General features: G+C 28.8%; 2 protein-coding genes across 2 annotated transcripts; both read left to right on the top strand.

The window, feature by feature from the left end:
- Positions 1-5,077: 5,077 nt before the first annotated feature.
- EIN_094900 (hypothetical protein) lies at positions 5,078-5,458 on the top strand (the record flags this gene model as incomplete). The annotated part of the gene is made up of 1 exon (XM_004253976.1): positions 5,078-5,458. One exon carries the CDS (start codon positions 5,078-5,080, stop codon positions 5,456-5,458), a length of 381 nt encoding a protein of 126 aa, XP_004254024.1.
- Positions 5,459-8,173: 2,715 nt separating this feature from the next.
- EIN_094890 (hypothetical protein) lies at positions 8,174-10,714 on the top strand (the record flags this gene model as incomplete). The annotated part of the gene is made up of 1 exon (XM_004253975.1): positions 8,174-10,714. The coding sequence occupies one exon, from the start codon at positions 8,174-8,176 to the stop codon at positions 10,712-10,714; it is 2,541 nt and encodes an 846-aa protein (XP_004254023.1).
- Positions 10,715-10,818: the final 104 nt, after the last annotated feature.

Below are 10,818 nucleotides of genomic sequence, written 5' to 3'. Positions count from 1 at the left end.
TATTTTTTCTTTGTTTTTTACTAGGGATGAAGTAAAATCCATTTTACCTGTTTACCAAAAAAGAGAAAAAATTGGTAAAATATTTCACCAATTTAAGATCTTAAAAATCCCTATATTTTAAAAAACATTTTTATTAAAAATCAAAAAAGGAATAACATTTTGCATTTTCATCAATTTTAATTTAATTATAAAGTTTTTCGATTTTTGCCAACATTTAATTATTATTGCAATTGATGTTAAAAAAATGAATAAAAAAACAAAAAAGAACAAAAAAATCCAACAATAACCAATATCATTAAATTATTTTTTTGAAAAAAAAAACAATTCAAATGTTACTTTTGTTGTTTTTTAATTAATTCAAACGTGTTTGATGAAAAAATATATATATTTCATCAGAAGCTCAGTGAAAACAACATAAAAATAACAAAATTTTATTTTAGATTCGACAAACTAATTATATTATAATATGACACATAATATAAAAACGATTGACATTTTTTGTTTATAATTATTGATTATCATTTACTATTATATATCATTTTAAAATTAACTACTATACTTATCAATTAATGTAATGAAAAGAAACGTAGAGTGCATGTAAGTGATATTTAATTTTTGTTTTTGTACTTATTTCAAATAAACATTATTTTCATATTATAAAAGAAATATTGTCTTTTAAAAATATGCGTTTTATGTCACATTTTTTCAATAAATATTGCAAAACAATGTTACTTGACATAATAAGTCACAAATTAAAGTTGTTATTATTTTAAGAATATGTCTGATTGGTAAAATCGTAATAATATAATCATCGGTAATATATTTTAATTATCAAAAATATAACGATTTAAATTCATAATTATTATATTACATTTGTTTTGTTTTGAAATATAATGTCCCAAATTATAATAAGTTTTTTAAAGAGCATTTTTCAAAACAAAATAAACAGATGGTTACAAATTATTGTTAGAGTTAATTAATCCAAAACACTTTCAGATGTTGTACAAATGATATTTCGATAATTGATGCTTATAATAATAAATTAAATTAATTATGAGCATTTCTCAATGTATTTTATATTATATTTTTTAATATATATCCTAGATTTTCAAATAATATGTTTTTGATTTGTACCTTTTTTATTAAATATAGTGTTGTTATTGTTTAAGTATTTATTAAAACATGTTTTGTGTAAATTGTTTTTTATTTATGATAAGTAAAAAATATTTACAATAAGATGAATATTGCCGCTCATTGTGGTAATTGTAAAAAAAATCATTATTGAATTTTTCATTTTTTTTTCCAAAATGCTGAAATTGTTTTAACCAAAAACATTAAAATGATATTTATTAAATTATTCTTTATAAACAAAATTAAAATTCTAGAACTTAAATAGTTCTATTTAGTGAAATGATTTCACCAAATAATTTACTAAAACATAAATTTTCAGTAAAATTATTTCACCATTTTACTTCATCCCTATTTTTTACTCACAACAAAGGTGAAACTCTATTTTTCAACAATAACAAAAACAATAACAAAAAGTAGAATTAGGTTATAATCAACATAAAATATAACTCGATATTTAAATGATAAGTTCAACTGCTTGTTTTAATTAAAAAGCATAACAATTCCAAAATTCCAATTGTCATACAAAACGAATAAAACGGCGTTGTATATCGATTGTGGATGGCGCAGATGTTAAACATCTCGTGTATAAAACAAAAAAATAATGAGACAAGCAAATTCGTGTGGTTCAAAGACTTTTTCGCTGCAAAATTTCGATAAACACGACAAAGTTGAATGGTGCAACCCAAAAAACTAATTGAGAAAAAATGTGCAACTTTAGTTATAGTTTAGTTATAGTATTTTAATTAGAGTAATAGTTTTAAAGAAATTTGTTTGTGTTTTCTTGTTTTGTTTCTAAAAAACATATAATTTTTTTACTATAATTATATTATAAACAAAGTTGCATTGACACGTCAAATTTGCACGGTTTTAAGAATGACTTTATGTTTAAAATCCAATATAATTATTCTTATATTAAACATTACACATTGACAAATGTGACAACTTTATTCACATTTTTAACTCTTTTAAAAAGGTAGATTATAAAAAGTAGACTCAATTAACTTCAACACAAATGAATTGTAAACAAACTATTTTAATAGTAAAATATAGTTTTATTTGATTTTTTAAATATTAACCACGTCATTGAAGTGTTGCATAAATAGAACAAATAAACCATTAGTTTAATAGTAAAATAATTATTACAAAACAATCCACGTCATTGAAGTTTTTGAATGAGGTTTAAATAACACAAAAAATAGAATAAAAGGGCAACAAAACTTTGAAAATCAGACAATGCAAATCTTTGTGAAGACCCTCACTGGAAAGACCATCACATTGGAAGTCGAGCCAAACGACTCAATTGACGCCATTAAGGCAAAAATCCAAGAGAAGGAAGGTATTCCCCCAGATCAACAAAGACTCATCTTCGCTGGCAAGCAACTTGAAGAGGGAAAGACGTTGTCTGACTATAACATTCAGAAGGAGTCCACTCTCCACCTTGTCTTGAGATTAAGAGGTGGCTTCTAAATTCATTCGTCTCTTAGATTCGTATGGATTTGTAATTCATTACTTCGTTAACTTTGTTTAGTTATAACACGCGTTTAATTTATTGATGTTTTTACAAAGTAATGAAGTAACATCAAAGGAAACTATCAATAATAAGTTTTTTCATTGTGTGTGAAATTAATTCAACACACAAATGATTAAATGCAGAGAGAAATGCCGAATTTTTAATTACAAAATTGTATGTATAAAATGTATCGAGTGAAATGAATATTTATAAATAATAGAACAGTAAAACCTCTCAATAGTGAGTCCCCCATTAAGAGAATTCTCTCATTAAGAGACGTTTCAACCAATCAAAATTAAAAACACTTATTAGGGGGAAAAAAATAAATTCATAACCACGATTGAGAGGTTTTATTTTCCCGTTTAATCTTCCAATGAGAGGTTTTACTGTATTTGGTGGATATAAACACGGCACAAACCAATTTGTTTTGATTGTCCAAATAAGTTGATCTTTTACATTAAAAACGTAACTAAACATTAATATGAATATTCAATTGTAAAAGATGTATTTTCGTTTATGGTTATTAATATAACAATTGAAGTGTGTACAATGAAACAACAAACTTTTATTAAAGTTGATGATATAACAAAGTTTATAGATTATATACATAATTTAACAAATGATTTTTGTTTTACAAGTAACAACTACACACATTGTTTTTATTTCAAATAAAGTAAAAATACTTTAAACCAATCTTAGTGACACGTTAATAGCTTCTTTTTTCTGATATCAAATGTGAACAACATAACAAATGCTAGTAAAATAATAACACCAAACAACTTTCATTACATATTAAAACGCTACTAAAATAGTAAACATGGTAAGAATGACCATCTTGACAATACCATCCGAGTACTCCAGATTTGCATAATCAGACAGTTGGCTATGTACATTCGTGACCTTTGTAGCAACTTGAACACCACTCAATTCACTGTTTGTGTTAACTTCTTTTTTGAGTCCCTCTGCAAGTATAGTCGTATATGTCCGTTCTTTAAAGCACTTTTCAACGTTTAGAGTCTCGGAAGAGACGGGTTGGAGACTTGTTGATGAGATGACCGACACGAACGAAATCAAAACGATGAAAAGGCAGACCATAGAAGGAGTGGACTTGAATATTTAGTTCGCGCAACTCAATAATAAGTAAGTGCATAATACTATTAAATACTATTAGAAATCAAATAATGTACCTTTTAAAACCACAATAAATTCGGTCTGGGGACACCATATATTTAGAATGGGTAGAAATTTGTTTAAAAAAATATTGGAACCATTTGAATGATCGCTGAAAGCAAAAAAAATGTATCCACGAGGCAACAGACAAAAAAATGGATGGAGAATCTCTCTTTTTATTTATAGTCTGTTTTTTGGTTTGCAGAAGATAGCATCAGTTTTGAAGTTCGATGATTTTTTTTAAGATGAGAAATCCAAATAAAAAGCGCTTTGGATTATTATTATGCAGAAGAGCCTTTCAATGACCATCCTTCGTCTTTTTGTGGCGGAAAACGGGGGTTTTCGGGCGACTCTGTGTCGCGTTATAACAACAAGCAAATCCGGGAAGAATGGGAAGTTATATGAATATAATATAAACCCTTCATTTTTTCATCTAAACCACACCAAACTTTGAATGGAAAAGAAAAAAATATATTTTTCTCTTTTCAGTTTCACATTGGTTAGCCTCGGAAAACGGGTTGTCAGCGGAACTTGAAATGGAACTTAATCAAGAGGATATAGATTTGTCTTTATTTGAGAGTAAAAAATATGAACAATGAATGTTGGTTGTTTTATAATCGATTAACCATACCATAATGAGGAACAAGCCTCTAAATTTATTTGCTTAACAATAAATAGTAATTTGCCTTGTAAAAGTTTTCCCCCGTTTTTTTCAGGTGTTGTAATGCTTTTATATAAAATACTGATCTAACGAAAATAAAAAAAAAACAATATCGTCTGTGTTTCGTAATAACAGAGGTTTTTTTTGGGAGTAGTACGGCAATTCCAGTCTATTTAATGTGTCTGCTTCGTTCCAAATTATGAAGTTAATAAATATACAAGAGCGACTTTAGAATACAAAAAATGGAAAGAGATGTGCATACCACAAGAATAAATATGCCTTCAAAAACGATGGATAGAAATAATTACTTGTTTTGGAATTATTAAACGACCAATTCTGAAGTCAGTTGTCTTGTATGGATTCGGGCAAAAACATCGGATGATTGTGTCTGTAGGGTACAAATAGGGTTTCTCATAATCAAAAACTTGGTGGATTACTTGTAAAACTGCGGGAAATTGGCTATGCATAATGTCTTGATATTTTCTTGAGGAAAGTTTTTTAGAAAATTAATTAAAAATTTCGGTTTACTTAAAAAAAAGCAAAACGTCTTTTGGAAAAAGAAACGCGGTGTATATAAAGTGCTCAAAAGAACTAAAAATCGAATAATGCTCGTTTCGTCCGCACAAGTCGCTAACTTCACGAGTGCGTTTGGCAAAGTGGCAAAACTGACAACACAACAACATTTGTTACTTATTTTCACGGTCGTGATGGTCATGTTCGTGTATCAATCCGACAACTATTTCTGTGTGTTCCAAAATCAAGAACAAGAGTGGGTCTCTGTAGTTAGGCCGTTGAAGGAGCAATATGGGTTCAGTCAGTTTAAGTTTAAGATCTTCACCAAAGACGACCTTAAAAACGACTTTGACAACAACGAAATCCTCGACACGTTTGGGGCTAATTGGTCAAATGACTCCACTATATTCTGCTTCCAGAGCTGTGGAAGTCTGGCAGTCTGTCTGCTTGTTATTGTACTCCTTGTTTTTTGAAGTGTAATTTATGCCTTTTTGGTGTTTGTTAGGCCATATCATGTGTATAACCTAAGCCCAACGTTGTCCCAAACTATAAGGTTTTTCGGGTATTTTTGAACGTCCCCATCCCAAAATAATAACTTCGAATTGGATTATTATATTAGTATTATTAATAATAATTAACTTACTAATAATACAAAGAGTAATTAATTATTAGAAATGAAAGTATTTCCGTTTTTTTAATTGTTGTTAATGAGTTTGAGTGGAAGTTTTTTAAAAAGCCTCGTTGCTTATTATTGGACAAAATGGAGAGGAAATTCCATTTTTTTAGTTTTTATCTCCAAAACGAATTTGAAATTTAAGTTAATTCATTAAATAAATTTTAGTTTTATATAGTTTGATTGTTTGTTAAATATCGAACAACAAAAACACTAAAAAATTATTGTGAAAATAAAGTTTTTTTGTGTGCTGAAATTTGTCAAGTGTGTGTCTGTTTGTTGGTTTTGACAAAGTTTTAACAAAAACTAAACTCTAATTATGTAATAAAAATTTGAATCTTGTTTAATATGTCTTATAACTTTTAAAACAAAAATAATAATTGTTGTTAATTTAAAAAGATTTTTATAGTTAAATAATTATAAAAAAACCTTTTTAAAACAAAACATTGAATTTGTTTTTAAACAAGTCAATTGAAATAATTGTTGAGTTTGTCAAAAATGATTATAACTTTTATTATTTTATTGGAAGTTAAATCAAAAAAGTTATTTTTTAATTAATTATAATTTATAAACGAATTAAATTATAATAAATGTTATTATTTAATAACTAATTTTAATTAATAATTATTTAAACCACAAATATTTTTAAAAATATAGAAATTAAAAAAAAATCAACTTATTAAAAAATTACATTTGTTTTTATTTTATACAAATTTTGTAGTTAAGGAAATTACAAACTGTTTTTGGAAAAATGTTCATTAAGTGTGAAATAAAGCCAAGAGTCAATGAATAAATTATCTCGATGTCGTCATTTCCTAGGTTTTGATTTGGAGTTTTAATCATTTTTAATTTAACAAATAAAAAATGTCTTAATTTAATTTTTTCAGTCTTGACACATGTGTAAAAATAATAACATTTTTACACTTGGTAAGAGTCGATTAATGTTGTTGTTGTGAATCGCTGTTTTTTAGCCTTCTTACCAGGTTTATTGTTTGGCTCAAAGCTCTTGTTTGTGAACTTTTTTTTTGAGTTTGGAAAAAAATAAGGTTAAAATTCCCCTAGTTTAATGGTAATATAATGCCAAACTGTATACCATTTTTGCTGGCTTGTTAACGGTTTCGAACACTTTGAATTCTATAATAATTGTCACGTTTTTTTTCTTTGTTATGAATTGTTTGTTTGTGCAGATATTATGACTGTGATGTTAAACATTTTTAGGTATGAACTTTTTGATCAACTTCTGTGCTCAAACCAAAACAATGTGTTGTTTGTGAAATTTTTAAAAAGAGTGAATAATAAAAATTTAAATTTATATAAATAAATGAATTACTTGGACTTGACTCAATCAGTTATTTGAAATTAACAACGATGTTTTTGACATTTACTGCAATGTGTTTTTGTATAGTATAATATCTGTTAACGAAAACAACGTGTGGTTTTTGTTGCCTGAAGTATTTGTTATACTTTTGACTTAATTGTATTATTTAGACACTCCTCCAATCATTTTCATAAATCAAGTTTAATGTTGTTCAAATGTTTATATTGATTTAACATAAATTTCCAGAATAACACTGTTTTATTTTATTAATTACCACTTTCGAATGATTATCTAAATTCAATAAGTAAAATTTCTTGGACATGGTTAAAAAATTCAAATACAAAAAACATAAATTATAGTATGTGTTATTATTAATTAATAGTTTAAAAATTTTGTAATATTAATTTCTATATTTTTATTAAAACTTATAATTAAAATTAATTATAAATTAATTATTAAATTGTTTATATTACCATAATAAACTATATCAACATCTAACAATAGAAGTTATTAAGTATAAACAGACAGATGGAATTCGTTTTTTTTATAAAATTGGATTATTTGTAATTCAAGTTATTCCTAGATGTTATTATGGTTGACCAAATTATTTTTTAAATTATATATTATACTAAAATTAACTATAATGTATGGTTGTTGTTTTTAATTTGGTAAACCTGGCTGTTATACTTCTGGTGCCAAAAAGAAAAAGAAAAAAAAGAAGTCGAAATTAAGCAAATTATAATCAATGACAATATTAGGTATTTAACAGGATATTTCTTGAAAACAAAACACGGAAATTTCTTTTGAAAAAAAAGAAAAATTTTTTTGATCAAATATTGTATTGCGTCTTATATTTGCGTTTAAATTGAAATCATATAATATCAATTAATTAAATGAATAATTTATATAATTATACCAAAACAAATTATTCATTTTTGATCAACAAAGAAAAGAATAATAATCGTTTAATAATTTATTGGATGCAAAATCCTGGTTATTTGATCAAAAAATATTTAAAATAAGAAAGAAATAATTGAGTGTAAAAAAAGAACATATGAAAAAAGTCTGCTATTTTTTTACAGTGTTAATGAGAAAAACAACAGGATTTTTATTCTAATAAATAATCATGTTGAAAAGTTACTTTTCGTTTATATTATTTTGGTTTATAAACTCGAGAAATACTAAACTTTCATTTCAATGTTGTCTGTTTTCTTCATCCTTGTTTCCTTGATCAAAGGAGATACTTGCAATGACGCCATTTCATTAGGGAAAGTGTCTGACAAAGACTTGTTTTCTGAAATCCATACCCTGACAAGCACACAAACATCACAGTGGAACTGCTTAGAAGCTGCTGGTGTGGTCACTCAACCAGGCCAAGTCTTTACTTTTACTACAGATGAGGATGTAGATGTTGTTGCAAGTGCTTGTAATGCACAAACTTCCTTTGCTTCAAGAGTGATAATAGGTACCTCTTGCACTTCTGGGGTGTTAAGTTCATGTGAAGTAGCGACTGATGCGTCTTTTGCCACATGCAAAGGCCAAAGAAATCGTCTTCAATTCACAGCCAAAACAGGAACGACCTACTATGTGATGGTAACTGGTGTTACTAAAAATGAAACTGGAAGTTACTTACTTACTATTCAAAAGGTACCACAAGTGATGTCATCTTATTGTACAGAGGCCATTGAAATTACTATTCCAACTCAATACGATGCAGAAGTACAAAGTGACCAAACATACGATTCTTATAAAACAACAAGAGGTGTATGGTTCAAATTCACTGCTACGGACACAAAAATATTTTTGAATAGTGCTAATAGACACACCACAATGATCCAACCCATTTTTGTGTTGTTTAAAAACTCATCAATGACCTTAAACACTAAATGCAACAAAGACCCTTCAATAATATCAACATACATTTCTTCTGAGAACGTCATCCCAAGACTCAATTACGACAAACTCATCGTTGGAGATGTCTATTATCTTTATATCTACGATTATAAAGATACTTCAACAAATAACAAAGCTGGACGTGTGCAATTATACGCATCCACTTCACAAGCTGCAGATCGTTGTGAGACGTCATTTGCAATTTCACAGTCATACCTCTCTTTTGTGATCAAAATGTCGGGTCTTGAAAAGGGCAGAACACAGTGCAATGTTGAGAACTATGGGTTTTATATGAACTTTGAAGGTGATGGAAATAAATATGTGATCCAGACATGTGGGACTAACTCGCTCACAGCCGAAAAAGCAACAGGCATAGAAATATATAAAGATTCATGTGGCTTTTGTGAAGAAAACCCAGCACTCAAATGTGGGAATGATACGTACATCGTAAAAACATTTGAAAAGAATCACATGTACTACATTCGACCTTCTTCATTAATTAATACAGGAAGTATTTCATTTTCAATGGTCCGCCTCGACTCCACTGAAAATGATCAATGCGCAAATGCACAACAAATCGACTTGATTGACGACGGGGACACATTCTCCCATGTAGCAGTTGGCTCGGACAAAATTCCAAGTACAGTCGGATGCAACACAACTTCACAAAAACAAGGAGGGTGGTATAAGGTCGTGTCTCATAGAAACGGATTGAATGTTCAGGTTGGTGTCCTGCCACGTATGAAATCGTTACATAAAAATATCATTCTTGAAACCAAAAGTTCGTGTGATGATACAACACAGTGTTCTGATTATAACAATTTTTCATATTCGACCACTTTGAATAAGAATGAAAGTTTCACGTTGTTTGTTTCAGTCTCTCAATCATATCCAAACCAGTATTACCCATATTATGGCGCTTTTATCATTTACGTTACTGTGAAAAACAGTGATAAAGGTAATTCATATGATTTACCTCTTGTGATCACTCAATTGCCATTCACTGCTGTCGACCAGTTCCACACAACAACAGTCCAACACCCGTGCGATCGCCAAGGACACAACAATGGAATTTATTATCAATATACATTCTTAACAGGGAAGTCGTATGTCATTGACACGTGTGGATTAGAGTCTGCAACGACAGAAGCAACTTTGGCTTTTGGGCAAAATGATTCATGTGCAGGGTTAAATGTGAACAAATGCCAAGACAATACGGGTACTACCGTGAAGTTGACCCCAACAGAGGATGTCACCTATACTTTTGGGCCTATAGCGACTATTGGAAACACTGGCAATTTCTTTCGTGCTTCGAGGATAAATGTGTATGAAGAGAAAGCAGAGACTGAAGGGGCTTGTGATGTTCCAACACCAATCACTACAAATGGAAGATACTCATTCAACACTTTATACTCAAAACCATCGCGTAGAGTGTGTGGTGAAGTGAAAGATGGTCTTAAGGGGGTCTATTATACTTTTAAAGCTAACTACAGTTTGATCTTGTTAGTTTCTACTGACGACTTGACTTCATTTGAAACCCACATCAGCTTCTATAAGAGCTGCCAAGTTGTTGTTAATGATTCAGTCCCAAAAGAATGTATTGCCTATGGAGACCACGAAACAACTCCAGTCGCTACTCGTGGCACTTATGTCAAATACCAAATGAAAAAAGATGAAACCGTCTTGATTTATGTTGGCTCAGCTTCTTCTGGCGCAACTGGGCTTGGAAAAGTCGATTTCGAATGGCGAGAAATTGAAGACAGTGAAGATTCCAATAACGAGGACGGTGTATCTTCTCTCTCCGTCCTTTTGATCTTAGTTTTCTCCTTAGTAATCTTATTCTAATTCACTGTTTTGCAATGCTATTATTTAATTTTTTAAAGAAAGAATCAAATATTTTAATTATATTTTAATTATATTTTAATTATATTTTAATTATATTTTAATTA

This window comes from Entamoeba invadens (assembly GCF_000330505.1).
Source record: "Entamoeba invadens IP1 unplaced genomic scaffold scaff_1105074725199, whole genome shotgun sequence".
NCBI lineage: Eukaryota > Evosea > Mastigamoebida > Endamoebidae > Entamoeba > Entamoeba invadens.
The sequence above is the reverse complement of the archived record's forward strand: the minus strand, read 5'-3'. Positions and strand labels throughout refer to the sequence as shown.